Consider the following 27,791-nt stretch of genomic DNA (forward strand, 5'->3'; position numbering starts at 1 on the left):
GTAAATGAATCACAGCTTCATGCACAGCAGTAACTTGTCAACGCTTCTTTACAGCTCTATTCAAACTTGTGATGACTTGCTATCTGGAAAAGATGGGGTTTTTTTAATCATTACTGGGTTAACTCACCATATGTTGAGCAATTGCCAGAGATGCGATGCATGTTCTATAGTTCCATTAGTTTTCATATCTGAATGTGACTGCATGGAGTTCTCCTTAAATTACTCCTATATTTTATGAGTGTTACTATATATGATTTTCCATTATCACAGGATTCTCTTAATCTGTCTATCATTCCTCCTAATTATTCAAAGGAAGGAGAGGTTGTAGCAGCTTACCAGAGGCTTAATCAAACCAGCTCGGGAGGTTCCGAGTGACATCATGATGTCACAATGCGATGATGTCATTTGGAATGCACGGGGTTTTAAAAAGCTGCAGGTGGCTGTTTGAGAAAATCAGACTACATCTGATCAATTTTTCGTTCTTCATTTCACACTGCGACACAGTTGCTACACTGGAGACCCTGACGGGCCCAAACGGATTTTGGACCCAACATGGACAAGACAGTGATTTCGCTCCATCTGCCTGTCTTTTGGACCACTCAACCTGAAGTTTGGTTTGGGCAGGCTGAGGCGCAGTTCCACAATTGCAAGATAGAAGTGGACACTACTAAGTACTATCATGTGTAAGCGCCCTCGACCAGGAAACAGCTGATCGAGTAGTGGATTTCCTTTGGGACCCACCAGTTTTCGGCAAGTACAAAGCCCTAAAAACCCTCCTTCTCCAGATTTACGGTCTCTCACAGCACAAGAGAGCTGCATGGCTCCTCCATATCGATGGCCTACGGGACCATACCCCTTCGGAGTTGATAAACAACATGTTGGCACTGGTGGACGCCCATAAGCCCTGCTTGCTCTTCGAGCAGTTGTTTTTAGAGCATATGCCAAAAGACATCTCTGCCTCATGTTGGATGACGAGGACTTTGATAACCCTCGAACAGTGGCCACCCATGCAGAGATTCTGTGGCGCACGAAACAGCGAGGCACAAGGCCCCCAGAAGTTGGTGCTACATCACAGCCGAAGCCCCAGGCTCCACAAGTACTGGCAACAAGAGCACACGTTCCCCCAGACAAGCTTGACCACGACAACCACCTAGTGTTTTTATCAGCACTGGGGTTCTGCAGCTCACCACTGCCGACCCCTTTGCCCTTTTCCAGGAAAATGCCATGGCCAGTCATCACTAATGGCTATGGCAGCTGGCCAACATAACAGTCCTCTGTGTCTGGGATGAACTCTGCCAGCACAAATTTTTAGTCGACACGGGTGCGGAGGTTAGTGTCCTTCCTCGTTTGGGCTTTGACACCTGTACCAGGAGCGTAGGTCCGGTGCTCACTGTGCTGAATAACAGTTTGAATCATACGTACAGCACACAGACTATTCCCCTGAAATTCAGCAACAGTAAGTTCACATGGAAGTTCATTCTTGCTGCTGTGTCCCAGCCATTGCTGGATCCCGACTTCCTCAGAGCCCACTCACTGATGGTGGGCTGAAAAGGGCTTGGTTGCTGAACACCACAATGTTTCAGACTCTCTGCCTTGGAAAAGCAGAACTACCCACCCTGCACCTAGACCCCAAATTTCTTGCAGAGTTTTCTAACCTTATCACTCCCCAGTTCTCCACTGCCACACCCAAAATGGCATTGCACACCACATCCACATCAAAGGACCTCCTCTATATACTCAAAACCTGCTTCCCGACAAGTTGTGGCTTGCAAAACAAGAGTTCCACAAAATGGAGGAACTTGGAATCATACACAGGTCTGAGAGCCTGTGGGCTTCCCCACTACATATGGTGCCCAAAGCCACAGAAGGCTGGAGACCTTGTGGGGATTACAGGTGTATCAACGACGCTACCACTACTTCTTTGGCTTGGCTTCGCGGACGAAGATTTATGGAGGGGGTAAAAAGTCCACGTCAGCTGCAGGCTCGTTTGTGGCTGACCAGTCCGATGCGGGACAGGCAGACACGATTGCAGCGGTTGCAAGGGAAAATTGGTTGGTTGGGGTTGGGTGTTGGGTTTTTCCTCCTTTGCCTTTTGTCAGTGAGGTGGGCTCTGTGGTCTTCTTCAAAGGAGGCTGCTGCCCGCCAAACTGTGAGGCGCCAAGATGCACGGTTTGAGGCGTTATCAGCCCACTGGCGGTGGTCAATGTGGCAGGCACCAAGAGATTTCTTTAGGCAGTCCTTGTACCTTTTCTTTGGTGCACCTCTGTCACGGTGGCCAGTGGAGAGCTCGCCATATAATACGATCTTGGGAAGGCGATGGTCCTCCATTCTGGAGACGTGAGCCATCCAGCGCAGCTGGATCTTCAGCAGCGTGGACTCGATGCTGTCGACCTCTGCCATCTCGAGTACCTCGACGTTAGGGGTGTGAGCGCTCCAATGGATGTTGAGGATGGAGCGGAGACAACGCTGGTGGAAGCGTTCTAGGAGCCGTAGGTGGTGCCGGTAGAGGACCCATGATTCGGAGCCGAACAGGAGTGTGGGTATGACAACGGCTCTGTATACGCTTATCTTTGTGAGGTTTTTCAGTTGGTTGTTTTTCCAGACTCTTTTGTGTAGTCTTCCAAAGGCGCTATTTGCCTTGGCGAGTCTGTTGTCTATCTCATTGTCGATCCTTGCATCTGATGAAATGGTGCAGCCGAGATAGGTAAACTGGTTGACCGTTTTGAGTTTTGTGTGCCCGATGGAGATGTGGGGGGGCTGGTAGTCATGGTGGGGAGCTGGCTGATGGAGGACCTCAGTTTTCTTCAGGCTGACTTCCAGGCCAAACATTTTGGCAGTTTCCGCAAAGCAGGACGTCAAGCGCTGAAGAGCTGGCTCTGAATGGGCAACTAAAGCGGCATCATCTGCAAAGAGTAGTTCACGGACAAGTTTCTCTTGTGTCTTGGTGTGAGCTTGCAGGCGCCTCAGATTGAAGAGACTGCCATCCGTGCGGTACCGGATGTAAACAGCGTCTTCATTGTTGGGGTCTTTCATGGCTTGGTTCAGCATCATGCTGAAGAAGATTGAAAAGAGGGTTGGTGCGAGAACACAGCCTTGCTTCACGCCATTGTTAATGGAGAAGGGTTCAGAGAGCTCATTGCTGTATCTGACCCGACCTTGTTGGTTTTCGTGCAGTTGGATAATCATGTTGAGGAACTTTGGGGGACATCCGATGCGCTCTAGTATTTGCCAAAGCCCTTTCCTGCTCACGGTGCCGAAGGCTTTGGTGAGGTCAACAAAGGTGATGTAGAGTCCTTTGTTTTGTTCTCTGCACTTTTCTTGGAGCTGTCTGAGGGCAAAGACCATGTCAGTGGTTCCTCTGTTTGCGCGAAAGCCGCACTGTGATTCTGGGAGAATATTCTCAGCGACACTAGGTATTATTCTATTTAGTAGAATCCTAGCGAAGATTTTGCCTGCAATGGAGAGCAACGTGATTCCCCTGTAGTTTGAGCAGTCTGATTTCTCGCCTTTGTTTTTGTACAGGGTGATGATGGTGGCATCACGAAGATCCTGAGGCAGTTTACCTTGGTCCCAACAAAGCTTGAAAAACTCATGCAGTTTGGCATGCAGAGTTTTGCCGCCAGCCTTCCAGACTTCTGGGGGGATTCCATCCATACCTGCTGCTTTGCCACTTTTCAGTTGTTCGATTGCCTTATATGTCTCATCCAGGGTGGGAACCTCATCCAGCTCTAGCCTTAGGGGCTGTTGAGGGAGCTGGAGCAGGGCGGAATCTTGGACTGAGCGGTTGGTACTGAAAAGAGATTGGAAGTGTTCTGACCATCGGTTGAGGATGGAGATCTTGTCGCTGAGGAGGACTTTGCCGTCTGAGCTGCGCAGCGGGCTTTGGACTTGGGGTGAGGGGCCGTATATACTCAAAACCTGCTTCCCGACAAGTTGTGGCTTGCAAAACAAGAGTTCCACAAAATGGAGGAACTTGGAATCATACACAGGTCTGAGAGCCTGTGGGCTTCCCCACTACATATGGTGCCCAAAGCCACAGAAGGCTGGAGACCTTGTGGGGATTACAGGTGTATCAACGACGCTACCACTACAGACCACTATTTATGCCCCATATACAGGACTTTAGAGCTAATCTTCATGGGGCCAGGATATTTTCTAAAGTTGACTTGGTGTGTGGGTACCACCAAATATCTGTAAACTCAGGATGTGCCCAAAACCGCCATCATAACACCATTTGGCCTCTTTGAATTTTTGAGAATGCCTTTTGGGCTCAAAAATGCTGCACAAAACAGTCCAGTGACTAATTGATGCAGTGGGGCATGGCATGGACTTCCTTTTCATATACTTGGACGACATACTCATCACCAGCCACTCCCACAAAGGGGACCTGCAGCATCTGCGTTTTCTCTGCTGCCGCCTGTTCAAATTAACTGTGAACCCTACCAAGTGCAAATTCGGGAAGTCCTCTATCAGGTTCTTGGGACAGATTAGCAGCCAGGGTGTCGTTCCATTGCCTAGCAAAGTGGAACCCATCCTCAAATTCCCAAGGCCTGATACCATCTAAGGACTCCAAGAATTTGTGAGGATGGTCAATTTCTGTCGTCGCTTTCTACTTTCTGCAGCTCATATTATGAAACCCCTCTTCAACTTCATGTCCAGCGGTGCCAAAGAACTCAAGTGGACAAAGGAGAAGACGGTAGCATTCCAGCAGACCAAAGACGCCTAGTGAAAACAACATTGCTGGTCCATCCACAAATGGATGCACCAACCACCTTGATGATTGATGCGTCTGACGCAAAAGTAGGCAGGGTCTTGGAACAGTACACCAATGGACAATGGAAGCCTCTAATGTTTTTAGTAGGGACCTCCGCACTCTGGAAATGAAATACAGCACATTCAATCGGGAATTGCTGGCGCTGTATATAGCGGTCAGACACTTCCGCTATTTTTTGAAGGCAGGGATTTCACGGTTTTTACTGACCACAGACTGCTAACATTCACCTTTGCAAAGGCATCAGATCCCTGGTCAGCCCACCAGCAATGCCATCTATCTTACGTTATCAAGTTTTCAACCAGGATTAAACATATCTCTGGTAAGAGTAATTTGGTGGCTGATGTCCTGCCCTGCTCCTTTCTTTGTGCCCTCTCTCTGGGTGTAGACTACATGGCATTCACCAAAGCTCAGCGCCGGGTCAATGAACTCCCAGCTTATAGAACTGCTGTCACAAGCCTGCAACTCAAGGATGTGGCCTTTGACCCAGAAGAGTCAGCCCTGCTCTATCATCCCTGCTGTGTGGAGATGTTACATTTTTGATGCCATTCACGGACTGTCCCACCCCTCCATTTGAGCGATGGTCCGCCTGATAGCCAACAAGTTTGTGTGGCATGGACTCAAAAAACAGGTTACATATTGGGAAAGACGTGCATGGACTTCCAATCTGCAAAAGTGCAAGCGTACGTGCAGGTGCCGATTTAGCCTTTCCAGCCATTACAGCGCATTCGACCACGTGCATGTCGACATTGTCAGCCCATTTCCGGTGTCTAGTGTCATCGACAGATTCACTAGGTGGCCGGATGCGGTTCCTATGACAGACTCATTGACCAATTTATGCACCAGAGCTTTCATTTTTGCCTGGGTATCTTGGTTTGGCCTACCCACACACGTCACCTCCAACAGAGGCCCACAGTTTACCTCTGCACTCTGGGACATTTTATTGCGGCTGCTTTGAATGAAGCTCCACCACACAACAGCCTACCACCTGCAGTCGAATAGCCTGGTGGAGCAGTTCCATAAGCACATAAAGGCTGTGCTGATGGCCCACCTCCAGGGACCTGATTGGGTGAATGAGTTGCTTTGGATCCTTCTGGGAATAAGAATGGCACCCAAGGAGGATCTCAACTCCTCATCAACTGAGTTGGTTTATGGAGCCCTGCTCATTGTACCTGGGGAGATTGTGCCTGCAGCACGCGGACTATAGGAGCAGCTTGTAAAATTGGCCCTAGTTCCCACATCAAGGCATGGAACAACAACACCCTTCATCCCAAAGAAACTTCAGGACTGTGAGTTTGTGCATAGAGGTGCACAAGGGCCACTCTTACAGAGGCCCTATGAGGGCCCCTTCAATATGCTATGTAACAATTGTACAACTTGTGTACTGGACTTTGGGGGGCATTCAGAGACATTTATGATTGACCGACTAAAGTCTGCTCATCTCGACCTTGATTGGCCCTTGCCATGACCCCCGATGTGAAGGCGCAGACAACCGCCCAAGAGTGGTGACAGTAATAGCACCAGAGGTTTAGCCACCTATCATCAGTTCTGGGAGGGGAGAGGATGGGAGGGCCATGTAGCGGCTCACCGGAGGCTTAATCGAACTGGCTCAGGAAGTTCCGAGTGATCACAATGCGATGACATCATTTGGAACGTGCAGGGTTTCCAAAAGTTGCCACTGACTAAGTAAACAACTTTTACTGAACTTTGACTCAACTACGTTTGATCATTTTCTCGTTTTTCATTTAGTGCTGCGACACATTTGCAACAAGACCATAATTAACCAGTATGCAATTTTCAGAATATTACACTGTCTCTAAGAAATTTGTACATTCTCCCCATGTCTGTGTAGGTTTCCTCCAGGTGTTCCAGTTTCCTCCCACATTTCAAAGACATATGGAGATACACATGGGTATATTTGGGTGACACTGCTGACATGGTCTTTGCCCTCAGACAGCTCCAAGAAAAATGCAGAGAACAAAACAAAGGACTCTACATCACCTTTGTTGACCTCACCAAAGCCTTCAACACCGTGAGCAGGAAAGGGCTTTGGCAAATACTAGAGCGCATCGGATGTCCCCCAAAGTTCCTCAACATGATTATCCAACTGCACGAAAACCAACAAGGTCGGGTCAGATACAGCAATGAGCTCTCTGAACCCTTCTCCATTAACAATGGCGTGAAGCAAGGCTGTGTTCTCGCACCAACCCTCTTTTCAATCTTCTTCAGCATGATGCTGAACCAAGCCATGAAAGACCCCAACAATGAAGACGCTGTTTACATCCGGTACCGCACGGATGGCAGTCTCTTCAATCTGAGGTGCCTGCAAGCTCACACCAAGACACAAGAGAAACTTGTCCGTGAACTACTCTTTGCAGACGATGCCGCTTTAGTTGCCCATTCAGAGCCAGCTCTTCAGCGCTTGACGTCCTGCTTTGCGGAAACTGCCAAAATGTTTGGCCTGGAAGTCAGCCTGAAGAAAACTGAGGTCCTCCATCAGCCAGCTCCCCACCATGATTACCAGCCCCCCCACATCTCCATCGGGCACACAAAACTCAAAACGGTCAACCAGTTTACCTATCTCGGCTGCACCATTTCATCAGATGCAAGGATCGACAATGAGATAGACAACAGACTCGCCAAGGCAAATAGCGCCTTTGGAAGACTACACAAAAGAGTCTGGAAAAACAACCAACTGAAAAACCTCACAAAGATAAGCGTATACAGAGCCGTTGTCATACCCACACTCCTGTTCGGCTCCGAATCATGGGTCCTCTACCGGCACCACCTACGGCTCCTAGAACGCTTCCACCAGCGTTGTCTCCGCTCCATCCTCAACATCCATTGGAGCGCTTACATCCCTAACGTCGAAGTACTCGAGATGGCAGAGGTCGACAGCATCGAGTCCACGATGCTGAAGATCCAGCTGCGCTGGATGGGTCACGTCTCCAGAATGGAGGACCATCGCCTTCCCAAGATCGTGTTATATGGCGAGCTCTCCACTGGCCACCGTGACAGAGGTGCACCAAAGAAAAGGTACAAGGACTGCCTAAAGAAATCTCTTGGTGCCTGCCACATTGACCACCGCCAGTGGGCTGATATCGCCTCAAACCGTGCATCTTGGCGCCTCACAGTTTGGCGGGCAGCAACCTCCTTTGAAGAAGACCGCAGAGCCTACCTCACTGACAAAAGGCAAAGGAGGAAAAACCCAACACCCAACCCCAACCAACCAATTTTCCCCTGCAACCGCTGCAATCGTGTCTGCCTGTCCCGCATCGGACTTGTGAGCCACAAACGAGCCTGCAGCTGACGTGAACTTTTTACCCCCTCCATAAATCTTCGTCCGCGAAGCCAAGCCAAAGAAGACCTCTTTCCTAATGGTGGCAACAAGAACAGAGCATGTGCTGGGTGGTGTGGATCCTTGATGATTGCTGCTGCTCTCCAATGGCAGCATTCCCTATAAATGTTCACGATGGTGGGGAGGGTTTTGCCTTTGATGTCCTGGGCTGTGCCCACCATCTTTTGCAGGGCTTTACGCTCAAGGGTATTGGTGTTCCCATAACAGACCATGCAGCTGGTCAGCCCACTTTCCACCACACATCTGTAGAAAATTACTATGGTTTCTGGTATCATACCAAACCTGCTCAAGCTCCTGAGGAAGTAGTGGCACTGATGTTCTTTCTTCATAATGCCATTAGCATGTTGGGTCCAGGAAAGATCCTCCAAAATAGTGACACCAAAGAACTTAAATTTGCTCACCCTGTCCACCTCTGTTGCCCTGTGATCACTGGATCATATATCTCTGGTTTTTCTTTTCTGAAGTCAACAATCAACTACTTGGTTTTGGTGTCACTGAGTGCAAGATTGTTGTTGGTCAACATTCAGCCAAGTTTTCAGTCTCCCTCCTGTATGCTGACTCATAGTCCCCTTTTATACAACCCACTACTGTGTTTTTGTCACGAATTTGTAGATGATGGTGTAGTACCAAGCCACATAGTCGTTGGTGTAAAGTGATTACAGCAGGGGGCTAAGAACACAGCCCTGTGGTGCTCCGGTACTGATGGAGATTTTGGAGGAGATATTCTTACCAATCTTCACTAATCGTGGTCTGGATGTGAGGAATTCAAGGATTCAGTTGCACAGTGAGGTGTTTATACTTTATGATCTGAGATATTCCTCTGTGCAGTACACAAAAGTGCAGGAGGAACTCAGTAGGTCATGCAGTATTCGTGGAAAGGCAGTCAACATTTGGGCCTGAGCTCATCTTCAGGAGTGCTGAAAATCAGGCAGATGTCTAAACAAAGAAAGTGTTTGAAAGGGGGAGCACAGATTGACATAAGAGATAACAGGTGGAGACAGGTGGAATGATAGAAGGGAAAAAAGTTGAGAAGTAGTGGAGGAGAGGACAGAGGGCTAAGCAAAATAACTGAAGGAAGGGAAGGGGTGGGGCACTCTAGGTAAGGAAACCAGGATGAGAGAAAAACAGAGACAATGGGAGGGGTTAATAGAAAGTTGATTTTGGAGGCTGCTGAGACAAAATATGAGGTGTTACCTTGTCTATTGTTCATTACCTTTTCCAGGAGCCACCATTCTCTATGTCACCAAATAAAGTTCTCTGCTAAGAATTTAATAGCCTCTGTATTTGCTTAAATGCAAATAATCAAGAATCTTATGAAAACAGCAGTGATTCTTGAGGGTACTGATACGATCATTATCCAGGTGATTCCATCCAATTCTGATATTTATTTATGTGGCCTTATTTTCAGGTTCTGTCAACACGTCTGGTTTCATTTTCTTGTGTGCTTTAAGACCATAAAACAGGAGCAGAAAGATTCAGCCCATTAAATCTGCCCTGCCATTTAGTCATGAGTTGAATCATTTTCTCACTCAGTCCCTTCTCTCCATATCCTTCAATGCAGTGGCTAAATCAAGAACCTATCATTCTCTGCCTTAAATGGCCTGACCTCCACAATTGCCTATGGCAGCAAATTCCATAGATTTACCTCTCTCTGTATGAAGAAATTCCTCCGCATCTCTGTTCTAAGCAGACATCCTTTAATATTGTTGTGCCCTTTTGTCCTAGACTCTTCCACCATTGGAAACAATCTTCCTAAATCTATTCTATCCGTGCCTTTCAATATTGGAAATGTTTAAATGAGATCCACTCACATTCTCCTAAATTCCAATGAGTACAGGCTGTGAGCTTTCAATCGCTCCTCATGTGATAACCCTTTGATTCCAAGAATCATCCTTGTGAACCTTTTCTGAACCCTCTCTAATGTCAGGACATCCTTTTTTAAATGAGGAGCCCAAAACTACTCACGATTCTCCCAGTGAGATCTCACCAGTGCCTTGTAAGGCTCAACATCATATCCCTGCTTTTGCATTCTATTCCTCTTGAACTGAAGGCCAGCATTGCATTTTCCCTCTTCACCATGACTCAACCTGCAATTTTACCTTCAGGCTATCCTCCACTCCCACATCCCTTTCTATGTGGGGTATTTTCAAAATTTTCATAATTTAAAACATAGTCTGCCCATTTATTTTTTTCTTTCAAAGTACTGACCGTAAACTTTCTGACATTGTATTTCATTGTATTTCATTTCATTCTCTCCCGATTCTCCTGATCTAAGTCATTCTGCAGCCTCCCTATTTCTTCAACTCTACCTGCTTCCCTACCTACCTTCGTATCACCTGCCTGTTCACAGTCATTCATTCCATAATCCAAATCATTATTATACAGCATTAAAAAGAAGCAACCCCAACATCGATCTCTGCTAAACACTCCTAGCAATTAGTAGCCAACCAGAATATGATCCCTGTATTCTGACTCATTGCCTACCAATAAGCCGGTGCTCTACCCATGCTAGTATATTTCCTGTTATGCTATGGACTCTTATCTTGTGGTAGCCTCATGTGTGGCACCTTGTCAACTCCAAATAGACAATATTCACTGCATCACCTTCATCTAGCCTGCTTGTCATTTCTTCAAAGAATTCCAATAGGTTTGTCAGCCAAAATTTTCCCTCAAGGAAGCCATGCTGGCTTTGGCCTATCTTATATGCTTTCAAGTACTCCGTAACCTCATACTTGACAACCAACTCCAATATCTTCCCAACAATTAACATCAGGCTAATCAGTATATAATTTCTTTTTTGCTGCCTCTCCCCCCCCCCCCACCCCCCCACCTTCTTGAATAGTACAGAGTGACATTTGGGATTTTTCTGTCCTCTGGGACCATGTAAGAATCCATTGATAACTGAAAGATCATTACCAATGCCTCCATGCTTTATTTCGCTATTTTCAGAAGCCAAGGGTGCAATCCATCTAGTCCAGGAGACTTACCCATCATTTCAACTTTCTTTGCTCCTTCTCCCTTAAAATAGTAACTGTACTCACTTCCTTCCCTTCCCTGATTCCCTTTGACATCTAGAACACTGCTAATTTCTTCCACAGTGAATACTGATGCATTTAGTACCTTTGACATCTGTGTCCCCCATGTATTATTTCCCTAGCGTCATTTTCTAATGATCCAATATCTACTCTCACCTCTCGTTTACTCTTCATATACTTGAAGAAGCTTTTTGTATCCTCTTGATAGCCTACTTTCACACACCATCTTTTCCATCTTTGTTTTTTTAGTTACTGACTGCAAGTTTTTCAAAACTTCCCAATCCTCTAACTTGCCATTAGTTTTTGTTTCCTTGTATGCCCTCTCTTTAGCTTTTACGTTGGCTTTGACTTCTCTAGTCAGCAACAGTTGTGACATTTTTCTATTTGAATATTTCCTTTTTTGTTATGTATTTATTCTGCATCTTCCTCATTTCATACAGAAACTCCATGCATTACTACTCTGCTGTCTTTCTGACTAATGCCTCCTTCCAATCTACTTTTGCCAGTCCCTCATGCCACTAATTCTCTTTACTCCTTAAATCTCAAATTGAACTTAGTCACGTTGTGATCACTGCCCCCTAATAGTTCCCTTACTCTTGGCTCTCTAATCACCTCTGGTGCATTATGCAACATCCGATCCCCTGGTAGGTTCATCAACAAGCTGCTCAAAAAATCAATCCCATAAGCTTTCTACGAATTCTTTCTCTTGAGATCCAGTCCCAACCTAGTTTTCTCAATCTTCTTGCATGTTAAAATCGAAACCATAACATCTAACAACCATAACATTGCCATTCTGATGCACTTCTATTTGCTTTATAATTTGTTGTCCACATCCCAGCTAATGTTTGGAGATTTGCATACAACTGCAAATAGTTTACTTTTACCCTTGCCATTCTTAACTCACATAATTATATATCTTCTAATCTGATATCACTTCTTTCTAATGAATTAATGTTGTTCCTTACCAACAGAGCCATGCCACCCCCTCTGCTTACCTGCCTATCTTTTCGATATATTGTGTATCCTCGGACATTAAGCTCCCTATGACCACCATTCTGTAGCCATGACACCGTGATGGCAACATCATCATACCTGCCAATGTGTAGATGGACAAGGTTATTCACTTAATTTCTTGTGCTGCATGCTTTTATATACAAAAGCTTTATACAGGTTGTACCTCTTTAATCCGGTGACATTGGGACCTGGCCATTGCTGGATCACAGAAAATGATGAAAAACAGAAATTGACCCCTAAGGAAACCCTCTATGTAAACATATCAAAGAAAGAACAAAGCATAAAAGAATGAAATGAAATAATACTGTGGGGCGGCATGGTTAGCCTAGTGGTTAGCACAATATCTTTACGGTGCCAGTGATCGGGAGTGGGGTTCGAGTCCCGCACTGTCTGTAAGGACTTTATACTAACAGCGGCAGGTTCAAACGTGCCAGACCATGGGAGTTGCTGGACCACAAAGTGCCAGATAAGAGAGGTAAAATCTGTACTACCGTTTGTAGACTCTTTCATCTTGATATTCAGAATTATAAAATTTGTATGATCTGCTCTTTCCACAATAAAATAGAATTATAGCGGCTGCTACTGCTGGAGAGGTTATGCTCACACATTACATGGGAGTGAATTCAACACTGCTTTATTGTGCTGGCAGCTCTGCTTATAAAGGGCTCAGAAGCCCATCTCTGATGTCATCATGCCACCCGACTCGTGGCATCACGATCCGCTTCCAGGGATGGGCTTAGTGCAATCCGGGGAGCGACCAATCAGCCCTTCTCATCCCTGAGAGTGGCTCTTCCCTAGCTCCACCTGATTGGCTGCCACTGACCAGCCCATCAGAGTGAGGTGCTGCGGCCGCGTGCTGCTGAGTCAAGTGCCGGCTTTGAAGTGCGTAGCCTGTCTCGGCCGGCGGTGTAGGCTACGGACTCCCGGTGTCGGGACACTGCTTCGAACATGGCGCAGTCGGCAGCCTGCTACAGAATGTTGCTTTGAATTCTGTTTTTTTTCCACTTCTCTCAATGATAAAATTATTAATGTTGATACTGTGTGGCTGTGATCTTTCAATAAAGATGAAACAGAAAATTTTGGCCTGGAAAAATAGATGTCTCAAAGATAAAACCTTCAGTAGAACAATTTGTAACCCCCTGGAAATGATTTTTTTTTAATATTCTGATTGACATCATTCAGAAGAACTTAACTGATTTATTTTGCACAGTAACCAGTTTGTTTCATGTACAAAATCTGCAAACAGTCCAGTAATGTAGACGACTTGCATTCATCTGAGTGAAATATATGGTTAGAAAATTGCCTTGTAATATGTTCATTCTGACTCATAATTTTTGTCCGTATTTTACTCAGCATTTTGCTGTTCCTTCATTGTAATCTCCTGCATTTTCATGTTAATTCAGTGACACTTGGGGAAAATGGAAGCAGTGAATTACATATGGCAAGTTATATCAGACCTTGTGTAAATTGAAATACATGTACATGCTGATCAATTTGAAATAAGGAGACAACCCTCGTTTATTTATATGCAATTAATCTGAAGCAGAACCTGAGGATTTTGAATTAGCTATTTGGATTTGTGTAAACAGTTTACAATAACTGTAGCCATCTTAGTTCTTCATTGAACAACTGCTATTAACTACATATTCTACTGTACTTTCATTTGTAGTTGATATAAGCACAGCACTGCCTCAAGTCCAGACCAGTACACCAATGGATCTTCGGCTTGATCACCAATTTTCAGCGCCAGCAGCCGATCCCAGCGTGCGAGAGCAGCAGCTACAACAGGAACTGATTGCTCTGAAGCAAAAGCAACAGATCCAGCGGCAGCTTCTTATCGCCGAATTTCAAAGGCAGCATGAACAGCTCTCACGCCAACACGAAGCCCAACTACAAGAGCACATAAAGGTAAGCGAAGATATTCGAACTAACTGAACCTTTCATCCTTTTTACCATTCCATCTTGTCCAAATGGGAACAAAAGTCAATAAAATGCAGATGCTGCAAATCTGAATTAAAGTACTGGAAATACTCAACAGATCAAGCCACACCTATGGAGCGAGAAGCAAAATTTACATTTTGGGCCTGTAACCTTTCACGTGTTCCTTATCAGAATTTCTATGCGATATCTTCCCCTGCTTATGTAGAGGAGGAAAAAGCAGATGGGATGATCATTTTTAAAAATTAATTCAGAGATACAGCATTGTAACATGCTCTTCTGGCCCATGAGCCAGTGCAGCTAAAAATACACTCATCAACCTACAAACCCTGAATGTATTAGGAAGGTGGGAACCTGGAGGAAACCCAAGCAGCTTGCGGGGAGAACATACAAACTCCTTACGCAATTACCGTGCTGCATTCGAACCCGGGTCACTGGCGATGTAATGGCGTTGTGCTAACCGTAATAATTTGGCATTTTGTTGTCATCTCTTTGAAGGACCCACGATTTTCCTCGAACTCTGCAATTTTTTCCAGTTTCTGAATTTCACCTCATGTGGGTAACACCAATACCAAATGCTCACTTCTGCTTTAAAAATCTTTTCCAAACTATTTCTTCATCAAGCATTCGATCACTTTGCCTTAAAGTGTGTTGCTCTGAGTTATTTTTTTCATATACATCTGAAGTGCCTTTTGAGGTAATACATATAAGAAAGCCGATGATTATGATGTAATGCCCATTAACTTCAAAGTTCACTGAAAAATAGTGTTCTCAAATAATTAAAACAGACTTGTTTCCTTTTTGATTTTACATCCAAAAGTACTGTTTAAGCATTTGGATTTTGAGAAAGTCAACAAGAAGAATGCTTTGGGAAAGTATTTTCTCTCTGCACAAAATTTGTGGCAGTCCTCCAGAACTGTTCCTAATTGAAGGAAGATGTTGAAGGCTATAATTTATTCAGCGTATTCCCTATTCTATGATTAAATGTACAAACAAAAGAAAATACTGGTTCTTTTGTGAAATTTCAACTTTTCACGACTAAGGCATTTTGCAAGACATGGATGATTTCCTGGTTTTTGTGACTCCCTACTGAACCATCATGTGTCTCAAAACATGATTGTGATGTCATACTTAGTTTGGAACAAGAACACTTGGGAATGTTCAGTGTCATTTATAATAATGCCAGTCATTGAACTCTAAATCTAGTCCCAGAACACAAGCTCACTCGCTGCAGTGTGTCATATTTAGAAAATACTAAGCCACATTAGACCTAAAGATGTCCCATTTCAGAAGAAATCGGTAGCAAACCAATGGGCACAATCTCATAGTGCAAGTTTCTTTCCAAGTTGTATATCATCCAGATATGGACATAACGTTGTTTCCTCCATAATCAATGGATTCATTCTCAGAATTTTACCCCAGATACCATTCCAAAGGACTCTCAATAAGGTAATCCATTGAAAAGACCCATCACTTATTCAGGACAATGAATATGGTCTTTCTGGCACTGCCTGAATTCTATGAAGATTATCTTCAGAGTTGATTGTGACCATCTGAATTAGGCTTGAATCCCCGAGCCAGTCTGGTGCCACAACCCCATAATATGGCAGATTAACTGCATGACAAAATGAGGGATACTATCAGTTGTATTTTATCTCCTGTTCTCCATTATCCATACAATTTCTGTTATTGTATAATTGAGATAATTGGCAAATACCTTAAAATATATTGCCTTCTATAGATTATTTTTATTCTCAAGATTGGCATATAAGCAGGTAAATAATGCCAGAGCAAATGGGGAAAATATTCATTTTGCATCCAAAGATTTTAATTCACCTATAGAGCAAAAAAAAACCCTGGTATCCGACATCTATGGGTATTGGTAGATACTGGATAAGTGAATTTGTGGTTGCTTGAGATTGGCGAACTAACGGCAAGGTATGCCTATTTTAAGCTTCCCTATTTTTTACTTATTTATTTTCTGTGGGGTTTTTTTTCTGCTGATTGCTTGAGGCTGCTGGTTTCTTGAATTCCAAATGACGGGTTTAACTGCTTGCATGCATGTGTTATTTTGTAGTGACCTTGGTGAAACCATTTCCATTGTAATGCAGGGAAGGGTTCAGAAACTGCATAATTAATACTTAAGCGTCAATTGCTTACCTTCACTTTTTCCTTTTATTTTAAGCATCAACAGGACTTGCTTGCATTGAAACATCAACAGGAAATTTTGGAACAGCAGCGTAAATTGGAGCAGCATCGCCAGGAACAGGAGATAGAAAAACAACATAGAGAACAAAAACTACTACTGTTGAAGAATAAGGAAAAGGGAAAAGAGAGTAAGAAATGCTCAAGCCCTTTGATGAAATAGTGATTACCCTCTAGGGTTAATATTAGGCCTCTGCCATTCACTGACAGCACTATCCATAAAACTATATCATGAACAGTTCATTAGAGTTGCAAGATTTTTTTAAAACTGCCTATACAGCCTTTGTTTACACCGTCCAGAATTTTATGCTGCGCATATTGTATGTTGTGTTTAGTTCAGCATTTAGCTGTCCAATTTTCTGAATGTATTCAGAATCAATCTTGCGCATTACACAATCCAAAGTGGTCATGCCCTGCACCCACAAGATTGGCTCACGACATTGCTGCTGCCATAATACTGATGATTTTGATGTTGGTTGTTTTATTGGAGAATTTTTTATAAATTATTTTTGACAACAAAGTAGCACAAAATATAACATTTTTTTAAGTTAATATTTCTTATAATGAGCATGTTTTCCAGAAGGAAATCCTGTGATTTGTTTTTTCTTCTAAATTTTTGTGCTCTGTCCTATTACAAGTATCAAGTTTGGGATGTCATGTAATATTGCAAAGACTTCTTAATTTAGACATAAAGGACCTCACGAGCTCATGCCGCCCAAATACCCCAATTAACCCACAACCTCTGTACATTTTTAAAGGTGGAGGAAATGGGAGCACCCAGAGGAAACTCACACAGGCAGAGGGAAAAAGTCCAACCATTTTACAGACCGTGCCGAATTCCAACCCATGTTGCTGGCCCTGTAATAGTATTGTGTTAATCACTATGCTCACCCTGCCCCCAAATACTTGTGTTTTTTTTAACCAAAAGTCCTGTGATTTTTGTGTAATTTTGTTTGAAATTCCTGATAGTTGCTGTGGGAATCTGATCAGTTTATCTGGCAGAGCAAAAGATAATCAGTTACTGTTACTTATGGGAATTATAGGCCAGTGAGCCTAACATCTGTGGCTTGTAAATTATACTAGAGAGTAGATTGAGGGGGAAGATGTACCTAAATTGACAATGGCTAATTAAGGATAGTCAGCATGGTTTTGTAACTGGGAGGCCATAAATCTAATCGAGTCTTTTGAAGATGTGACCAAGAGATTGATGAGGGCAGAGCTGTTGACGTTGTATATATGGATTTCACCAAGGTGAGATAATAGAATGGATAGAAAATTGGCTTCATGGAGAACAGCAGAGGGTGATGGTAGGAGGTTGTTTTTCAACTGGAGGCCTGTGGCTAGTTGTGTGCCACAGAGCTCAGTGCTGGACCATTGCTCTGTCACCTATAATCAATGATTTAGATGAAAACATACATGGCATGTTAGTTTTTCATGACACTAAAGTGTCTGGTGTTGGAGGTAGTGATTGCCAAAGATTGCAGCTGGACCTTTGTCAGGTGGGCAGAGAAATATTTAATGGAATTTAATGCAGAGAAATGTGAGGTATTGCATTTTTGGAGTTTAATATGGGTAGTCTCACAGAATGAAAGTAAGGATCTGGGAAGTATTGAAGAGCAGAAAGGTCCACGAGTATGGGCACAAAGCACTTTGAAAGTCACAGCTAAGTAGGGTGGACAAAAGAACCTTTTGATCTATTGGCCTTTCATCAGTCAGAGTACTGAGTATAGAAGTTGGGAGGTAATGTTGCAGTTGGGCCCATTTGGAATACTTGTGTTCAGTTTTGATCACCATGCTGAAGGGAAGACGTTGTCAAGCTGGAGAGGGTGTAGAGAAGATTTGCAAGGATGCTGCCAGGATTAGGGGACCTGAGTTACAGAAAGAGGTTAAGCGAGCCTGATCTTTATCCCTTGGAGCACAGGAGCATGTCATTTTAAGGTTGGCATCCTGGGATTGTTGGGATTCCACAATCATAGCTATTTGACTGATGACCATTTAAAATTTATATACACGAATTAGATGAAAGTACATGGGATGTATCCAAGCTTGCTCATGGTACCGGGTTAGTGGGGAATGTGAGCTGTGATCATTTCTTGAAGCTAATCTTTAAAGTCGTGTGGAAAAATCAAGAATTAGACAACGCAAGTGATTTGTTGACCCTTGTTACAAGTACATTGGATCACAAGAGTAGGCACACCGTGGAATAATATGGTACTATGTTCAGTGGAATTTCATACATTGATTGTAGAATTTGACAAAATGGACATTAGGAGCTGATGAGCTGCCAGGTCTGGAATTTGGGTTAATAGTTGTAGGTTATAGAGTCAGTATGCATTGCTCAATGTGATTTTTCATGTTATGAATACTTCACGTAAATCAAGTTTCATTTCCTTCAAAAGTCTAAGCCTTTGTGCTTGCAAATTTGCGCTAGATGGGTAAAGTGCTGAGAAAACCAGATTAGAAACTCTCGATGGTTTCTTTCAATAGGATATTTCCCTTTTAACAAAGTAATTTCAAGAAAATAGTTCCCTATATTTAAATATAGCAAATGAGTATTGCCATTTCTGTGTTGTAATGTAGACTTTGGTCATGGGGATTGATCTCTTTCTGTATAGACTAAACTTAGAATAGACATTGTGAATCGGAAGTGGTTGAGACACTTGAAACTAACCTATTACATCACTGGCAACAAAATGCATCCTGTTTTTTTTCTACGGATAAGAAAAGATCTTTTGCATAACTCAGGTATTCTCTCAACCCCTTTACACTGAAAAAGCATTTGTTATGCTAAAAGTTTGGAGAGGTTCAGTTTCCTGAGATTAGTACAAATGAACTTGTGCATACTGCTTCAGTTTTTTATGAAAATTTATTTTTAAAGTTAGAATCTAGGGCAGTGTTACACAAAATACTAATTGTTTGTATTTCAAGTTTTCAACTGATAATAGCTGTTCTAAGATCTATCAATTGCTCCTATTTTAACAAAGCTGAAGCAGCAAAAAGAGGTTGCACCTCATTGGAACTCTAAGAAAGCTTGTGGTTATGAGCCACAGGATACTTCAGGTGGACATTTACCCCCTCCATAAATCTTCGTCCGCGAAGCCAAGCCAAAGAAAGAAAAGAAACTTCAAATACCATGTATGCAGATGCAAGTCTGTAGCTGTTGTCCAGAAAGGAACAGTGAAGCATGGCCATTGAGGATATACAAAGCTCTGTAAATACACCTTCAGATCAGTTTTAACCAAAGGCATTATGTAAATTATTAGAAACTCTGTGAAACCTTCAAATGAACAAACTGCCTCTTAAGCAAGAATATATGTTTTTGACACTTTGTGGAACTAGATTTTTGTAACATAACTCTGATAATACCAGGTACAATTCCTGGGTAAATAGTGCTGGATGCCTTTTGGGGAAATTAAATTAAAATCTCTTTTAAAATATTTATTTGTGATTAAAATCTTCCTATGGCACCTGCACTTAACAGAATCTCAACCTACTTTTGTGCTTTCTTTCCCTCCCTGCCAACCACTGGATTCCTCTGTCACTTTTGCCTATCCATTCGATCAAAAATCCTCATAATTGTTCAAGTTTATTGACATGTGTACTGAGGTACAGTGAGAAAGTTTGTTTTGTGAACAGTCGAGCTCGTCAGCCATTCATGATACAGTAGTATAAACAGTATAGAGAGCAGAGTTTCAGAGAGAGATCAGTTAGAATAAAAGCAACATCATTTTACTAGTGTTAAATCATTTAGGAATCTTCTGGTAATAGCAGGAAAGAAACTGTCTGATGATATGTGATCTTGCACTCATGAACCTTCCTGATGAGAGAAGGGAAAAGAGAGAATAGCCAGGGTGTGACAAGTCTATCAATATGCTTTGCCAAGCTAGCATGAAATGTAGATGAAGTTAATGGAGGTGAGGCCTGAGTGTTGGTCTGAGCTGCGTTTATATTTTTCTGTGGTCTTCAGAGGAACATTTCCTGTACCACATAGTGATGCATCCTGACAGGATGCTTTCAATGGTGCATCTGTAAGTGTTATTGAGGGATAAAGGTGACATGCCAAACTCTTCAGGCCTCTGAGAAAATGAAAGCTCTGGTGTTCCTTTTTGGCCATCATGTTAAAGTGTTTGGAACAGACAGAAGCAATCTAAGCTTCTCCAATCTCTGCACGAAGCTGAAGTCCTGCACCCCTAAAGCCATTCAAATACCTTTCCTTGTACCTACCCAAGAACGTAATCCATTTGTTATGTGTGGAGGTCATGTCTAACAAATGAGTTTCTTGAGTAGGTGATGGAAGTGATTAATGAGAATAGGGCAGTGGATGTTATTATACATAAACCTCATTTAGGCATTTGGCATGGTCCTTTGTGGTAGGCTGATCCGAAAGATTAAGACACATGGGATTCACAGAGACTTGATGGATGGAATTTAAATTGGCCCTGACATTGGGTATTGGATGACGAATGTTATTCTGACTGCAATTCTGTTAACTGTGATGTTCTGCAGAGATCAGTGCTGCTGGGGCCTCTTGTTTGTATATAAATGATTTGGATGAAAATTGTGGGCTGATTAGAATGTTTACAGACAACACTAAAATTGGCAGAGTTATGGATTGTGAAGAAGGTTATTGCAGAATACAGCAAGATATAGACCAAATTGAAATGTGGACTGAGAAATGACAGAGTTAATCCAACCAACTGAACTATTGCACTTTGAAAGGTGAAATGTAAAAGGAACGTATAAGAGAAAGGCAGGACCCTTAAGCTTTGATACAGAGGGACCTTGAAGTGCAAGTCCATACTCGCTGAAAGTGGAAACGCAAGTGGACAAGGTGGTAAAGAAGGCATATGTCATCGGCTGGAACATTGAGTATAAAAGTCGGGATGACGTGTTAGACCTGTTTAAAACTTTAGTTAGATCACATTTGGAATATAGTATTAATTCTGATCACTGTATTACAGGCAGGATGACAAGACATCAATGAGGTTAGAAGGTAGGTTCACCAGGATTTTGCCAAGATTGAATAGTATTAGTCTTTAGGAGAGGTTGGAGACATTTATAGACAGTTTTTTTTTTGGAGCATCAGAGGTAGTTGTAATAAGAGGCATAGATAGGGTAGATGGTCAATATTTTTCCCAGGGTGAAAATATATACTAGAGAGTCTTCTTTGGCTTGGCTTCGCGGACGAAGATTTATGGAGAGGGTAAAAAGTCCACGTCAGCTGCAGGCTCGTTTGTGGCTGACAAGTCCGATGCGGGACAGGCAGACACGATTGCAGCGGTTGGAGGGGAAAATTGGTTGGTTGGGGTTGGGTGTTGGGTTTTTCCTCCTTTGCCTTTTGTCAGTGAGGTGGGCTCTGTGGTCTTTTTCAAAGGAGGTTGCTGCCCGCCAAACTGTGAAGCGCCAAGATGCATGGTTTGAGGCGTTATCAGCCCACTGGCGGTGGTCAATGTGGCAGGCACCAAGAGATTTCTTTAGGCAGTCCTTGTACCTTTTCTTTGGTGCACCTCTGTCACGGTGGCCAGTGGAGAGCTCGCCATATAACACGATCTTGGGAAGGCGATGGTCCTCCATTCTGGAGACGTGACCCATCCAGCGCAGCTGGATCTTCAGCAGCGTGGACTCGATGCTGTCGACCTCTGCCATCTCGAGTACTTCGACGTTAGGGATGTAAGCGCTCCAATGGATGTTGAGGATGGAGCGGAGACAACGCTGGTGGAAGCGTTCTAGGAGCCGTAGGTGGTGCCGGTAGAGGACCCATGATTCGGAGCCGAACAGGAGTGTGGGTATGACAACGGCTCTGTATACGCTTATCTTTGTGAGGTTTTTCAGTTGGTTGTTTTTCCAGACTCTTTTGTGTAGTCTTCCAAAGGCGCTATTTGCCTTGGCGAGTCTGTTGTCTATCTCATTGTCGATCCTTGCATCTGATGAAATGGTGCAGCCGAGATAGGTAAACTGGTTGACCGTTTTGAGTTTTGTGTGCCCGATGGAGATGTGGGGGGGCTGGCTGATGGAGGACCTCAGTTTTCTTCAGGCTGACTTCCAGGCCAAACATTTTGGCAGTTTCCGCAAAGCAGGACGTCAAGCGCTGAAGAGCTGGCTCTGAATGGACAACTAAAGCGGCATCGTCTGCAAAGAGTAGTTCACGGACAAGTTTCTCTTGTGTCTTGGTGTGAGCTTGCAGGCGCCTCAGATTGAAGAGACTGCCATCCGTGCGGTACCGGATGTAAACAGCGTCTTCATTGTTGGGGTCTTTCATGGCTTGGTTCAGCATCATGCTGAAGAAGATTGAAAAGAGGGTTGGTGCGAGAACACAGCCTTGCTTCACGCCATTGTTAATGGAGAAGGGTTCAGAGAGCTCATTGCTGTATCTGACCCGACCTTGTTGGTTTTCGTGCAGTTGGATAATCATGTTGAGGAACTTTGGGGGACATCCGATGCGCTCTAGTTTTGCCAAAGCCCTTTCCTGCTCACAGTGTCGAAGGCTTTGGTGAGGTCAACAAAGGTGATGTAGAGTCCTTTGTTTTGTTCTCTGCACTTTTCTTGGAGCTGTCTGAGGGCAAAGACCATGTCAGTAGTTCCTCTGTTTGCGCGAAAGCCGCACTGTGATTCTGGGAGAATATTCTCGGCGACACTAGGTATTATTCTATTTAGTAGAATCCTAGCGAAGATTTTGCCTGCAATGGAGAGCAACGTGATTCCCCTGTAGTTTGAGCAGTCTGATTTCTCGCCTTTGTTTTTGTACAGGGTGATGATGGTGGCATCACGAAGATCCTGAGGCAGTTTACCTTGGTCCCAACAAAGCTTGAAAAACTCATGCAGTTTGGCATGCAGAGTTTTGCCGCCAGCCTTCCAGACTTCTGGGGGGATTCCATCCATACCTGCTGCTTTGCCACTTTTCACTAGAGAGTATAGCTGCTACAATTGCATCTCATTCCTATTGGAAGGAGTATGATTTGTTGATCACTGAAGTTCCTCAAAAATTTCTCTAATTTCACACACCGCATAAGTGGACCCAAAAAGTTCAGTATGTGAACCAGCAAAATGCCAGGCCCATTTGGATTGTTGAAGGTTTCTTCTGGTTTGTTCAGTCATTTTCAAAAGGTTTGTTCTGTTTTTGAATTCTGGGGCCTCCATCTGTTCCCATAGTTCACAGCATTCTGTGACTCTGTGGTATGAACAGAAGTAGAATTGTGTCTGTAATTCGTTTCCATTCATTTTGATATAATTTGTCACATGATGGAGTGATACCTGCTTGCTATTTTCAAATGTTATTTCCTAACATTCTTCTGAAATGCCTTGGATATTCTTCTATGTGGAGCTTCCATATAAAATTTGTTGTTGTTGCTTCAGTTAAAAACTGCATGACAATGCATGCCAGCTCTTGTTTTGGTCAGTAACTACTACTTCTGCCCTTTCTTAATCTTTGACAATTCACTATTTCTGTGTACCTGTCACCTCACGCAAAGCTTTGTTGGTTTGTGTTTCACATGACTTGAATAAAACAGCATAATGTGATGGATATAACAGGTATAAAGCTTCAGTGTGTAGATATTGTATTTAAATTAAGAAAACTTTCAATGTGCTTGCAATGAAAATTAATTCAGTTCCTGGATTCTACAACAAATTCTAGAGAATTATAACCAGTTACATCTGAAGATGGGGACAGATTTTTCATGAGAAGTGCTTCATGAGCCAAATTCTATTAATCCACTGGAGTCTGAATTGAAACCCAGTTCACTACACTGATGCATTAGGCCATTGTCTGAGGATATATTGTTTTTGGGGAGAGGTGGCAAATTAATACATATTACCACAGAATAATTATGATACAGCTGCTTGTTGATATTAAGTTTAAGATAACCTTGTCTCTGTACATTTCCTAGGTGCAGTAGCAAGCACAGAAGTAAAATTAAGGCTTCAAGAGTTTGTCCTCAATAAAAAGAAAGCTGCAGCGCATAGGGCAATAAACCATTCCATTCCGAATGACCCAAGATATTGGTACGGGTAAGTATGGCTCATGCTTTCCTTTGACAGACTGTATGCATATTTTTTTTTTCTGTATCAAATCCAGAGTGCTTAAACTGCTGGTTCTATTTGTATGTTGAGGTATTAGTCTGGCAAGGCATCAAATTCAGTTTAAAATATGCTTTTCTTGATTGATGAGCCAGAAATACTGGTCAGCAATTATCAACTGTGTCCAGAAATACTGCAGAATACTTGGCACAGATGATTAGCTTTTAAAATGAATACACACTCCTTGCTTCCTACTGAACAGAAAAGATGATCATATTTAACATCCTGTGACTTCTTACTTGGTGGCCAGTAATATTAGGACCAGAGTGACCTGGAACATGACTTGACTTACTAAATCAGTGAAGTTATTGCCCCATCTTCTTGACCACCCAAAGTAAATACTCAGTGTCCCATGGAACATTTAGAACTATCAGCTTGTAACAGAAGACATCAGCAGCATTTGGGTGCTATCCAGTAAATGGCAAACTAGTTTGTGCTAAATGTTTCATGTAGGAAAGGCGCAATAGTCTGATTAAACAAACCTGGACATGTGTGGGTGCTTTCCTTCCCATCCTCCAGATAAAGGCTTCTGAGGTTTTTGTTGTAAAATCCAATTTTCTTCACCATAAATATGTTGAGAGTCATCTAAAATATTCTATTTACCTTGGCTTTCTGAAGCCCTCTCTGTATATCACAATATACAAGACAGATACTACTGTCATATTTTTGAAAATATAAAGACAGAGCAGAAGGTCTCCTCTCCCCAGAGTGTATTTGTGATGCATTTTCTGAATGACACATTTAATTCATCTTTGATTTGTTTATGGTGTGCCTAAGTGCTCTACTAGCTACTTAACTGCCCCAAAAAATAAACTTCTATTTTTGTCCTCCTCTGCATTTACAAATGAGTTACTGGTGTTGCATCTGATTTGAAATGTCTAACGTGCCAGTGAATATGTATTTACAGTAACCTAAACAAGGCCTTACAGACTGTGTTCAAATTTATGTTAATCTTTAGATGTAATAACGATTCAGAGGTCTGACCGTGAACAATTAGACATTTTAGATTTTGTTTTAACTCAAGATTGCTGATTTTATTGTAGTGCAGTTCACAGACATTAACAGCTCTCCCATATTTTAGATTAAGCACTTAGCTTTTGGCAATCAACTATAAAATAAGTTTAACTTTCTGATTAATCATTTTTATGAAGCTTGGCAAGTAATAGCAATTTTCCACTACATTTTCTTCAGTTTGTAAACACTTTTCTCTCCATTAATAGCCCTAGTATCATGAGAGAGTTCCTTTTTCTGCATTTGGTAGATTTAGAAAGAATGACCATTATTAACAAGTAAGTGATGCAAATCCAGTTTGCGATCTTGCTCCTTGTAACCTTTAACAAGCAGAATTCTGGAATATAATGACTTTGAAGGTCAAGAACCGCGATATAAAGCCATTTATAATTCTGGGACTATAATACAGCTTTCTCATGTCAGTGAGCAACCTTTTCCCTATGAATCTTGTTAACTGGATTGAGTTCTAATCAAAATCAGTGAGCATTCAGCCCTGCATCATTTTTGCCCTGCATAAGCTAAATGTGACAATCCAAGACCATGCATTGGTTGCACATCTGACACTTGCCTCACTTGGCTGCTGAAATCCATGTAGAGCAGGATTAGGGAAGCCACCGACTTCAATGGCAATTCCAGGCCTATGAATTAAGAGGCAAAATATATTTTTTTAAATGATTTCACTTCAATTATTATACTTATTTCTGGAAGTGGGGTAGTTATGTTTCAAAACTGATTTCTTTTCTCAAATTTTAATTCAGTTTTAATACTTCTTAAACCCCAATATCAGAATCACATAAAAACTACCAAAGTTCCAAACCATGTCAGGCACATTCCAGAGATGGATCTCAGCACTTTACCTTTTGAAGCCTAATTGCTGCTGAGCCTTCCCCACCCATCTTGAGGGTCCAGAGGAGCAGTGAGATTTGATATACATCTCTCTAGGTGGCTGGGGACTCTGAGTCGTAGATTAGGTCCAAGGTGATCTGAACCCATTGCTCAGAATCAGGATTTATTGTCATGAAATTCGGTGTTTTGTGGCAATATTATAGTGCAAGCATACATATTATAATCATCTTATGACATTACTATAAAAAATAAAATAATAATAACAATGTATGCACTACAAGTAAGGCAGTGTCTTTAGTTCATTGATTATTCAAGAATCTGATGGCAACGGGGAAGAAGCTGTCCTTGTGCCGCTGAGTGCTCATCTTTAGGCTCCTATACCTTTTTCCCGATGGTAGTAGAGGGCCTGGCCTGGGTGTTGAGGGTCTTTAAGGATAGAGGCTGCTTTTTAAGACCCCACCTCTTGTATATGTCCTCGATGGAGTGAAGTCTGGTGCCTGTGATGTTGCAAGTCAAATTATCAAGCCTCTGGAGTTTATTCTTCTCCTGAGAGTTGGTGCCTCTATACCAGGCAGTAATGCAACCAGCCAGAATGTTCTCCACAGTACACCTATAGAAGTTCACAAGAGTCTTTGGTGACATACCGAATTGCCTTAGTATAGCTGCTGGTGACCCTTCTTTGTGATTGCATCAACGTGGAGGAGGTTCCAGGACAGATCCCCTCGGATATGTTGACACCCAGGAATTTGAAGTTCTTGACACTCTCCACTACTGAGCCCTCAATGTGGACTGAGTTGTGTTCTCCTGAAGTCCTGAAGTACGAGCTGATCTGTCTCCCTCCTGTAAGCTTCCTCAATGCCGTTTACGATTCAGCTGACAACTGTGGTGTCATCAGCAAATTTGTAGATGACATTGGAATTGCGCCTGGCCACACAGTCATGGATATATAATGAGTACAGCAGTAGGCTAAGCACATATCCTTGAGGTGCGACTGTGTTGATGATCAGTGAGGAGGAGATGTTGTTTCCAATTCATACTGACTGTGGTCTTCCAATGAGAAAGTCAAGGATCCAGCTGCAGAGTGGGGTACAGAGGTCTAGAGTTTGTAGCTTCTTGACCAGCACTGAAGGAATAATGGTATTGAAGGCTGAGCTGTAGTCTATGAACAGCAGTCGTATGTATGAATTGCTGTTTTCAAGGTGATCCAGAGCTGAGTGGAGAGCCAGTGATATTGCATCTGTTGTGGAGTGATTGTGACGATAAGCAAATTGCTTTGTGTTCAGATCTTTGCCTAGATAAGTGTTAATTCTGACCATGACTAGTCTCTCAAAGCATTTCATCACAGTATAAGTTAGTGCTACTGGGCAGTAGTTGTTGAGGCAGCCCACGCTACTCTTGAGTACTGGGATGATTGATTTTTTTGAAGCTGGTGGGAACCTCTGCCACAATGAGAAGTTTAAAATGTCCGTGAAAACTCTGGCTAGTTGGTTGGCGCAGATTTTCAGTACCCTGCCAGGTATGCTGACAGGGCCTGACG

General features: G+C 43.0%; 1 protein-coding gene across 14 annotated transcripts in view; it reads left to right on the plus strand.

The window, feature by feature from the left end:
- hdac4 (histone deacetylase 4) overlaps nt 1-27,791 on the plus strand; it is a 481,405-nt gene that overhangs the window by 276,689 nt on the left and 176,925 nt on the right. For 13 of the 14 annotated variants that reach the window (XM_069934297.1, XM_069934289.1, XM_069934292.1 and 10 more), the window contains 3 exons: nt 13,848-14,086; nt 16,302-16,452; nt 24,208-24,328. In XM_069934297.1, the coding sequence (XP_069790398.1) occupies nt 13,848-14,086; nt 16,302-16,452; nt 24,208-24,328 (511 nt within the window). Of the gene's footprint in view, nt 1-12,254; nt 12,280-13,847; nt 14,087-16,301; nt 16,453-24,207; nt 24,329-27,791 lie in introns of those variants that run through there. The other variant, XM_069934303.1, reaches the window with a different exon arrangement.

The sequence above is a fragment of the Narcine bancroftii genome, chromosome 4 (genome assembly GCF_036971445.1).
Source record: "Narcine bancroftii isolate sNarBan1 chromosome 4, sNarBan1.hap1, whole genome shotgun sequence".
Taxonomy (NCBI): Eukaryota; Metazoa; Chordata; class Chondrichthyes; order Torpediniformes; family Narcinidae; genus Narcine; species Narcine bancroftii.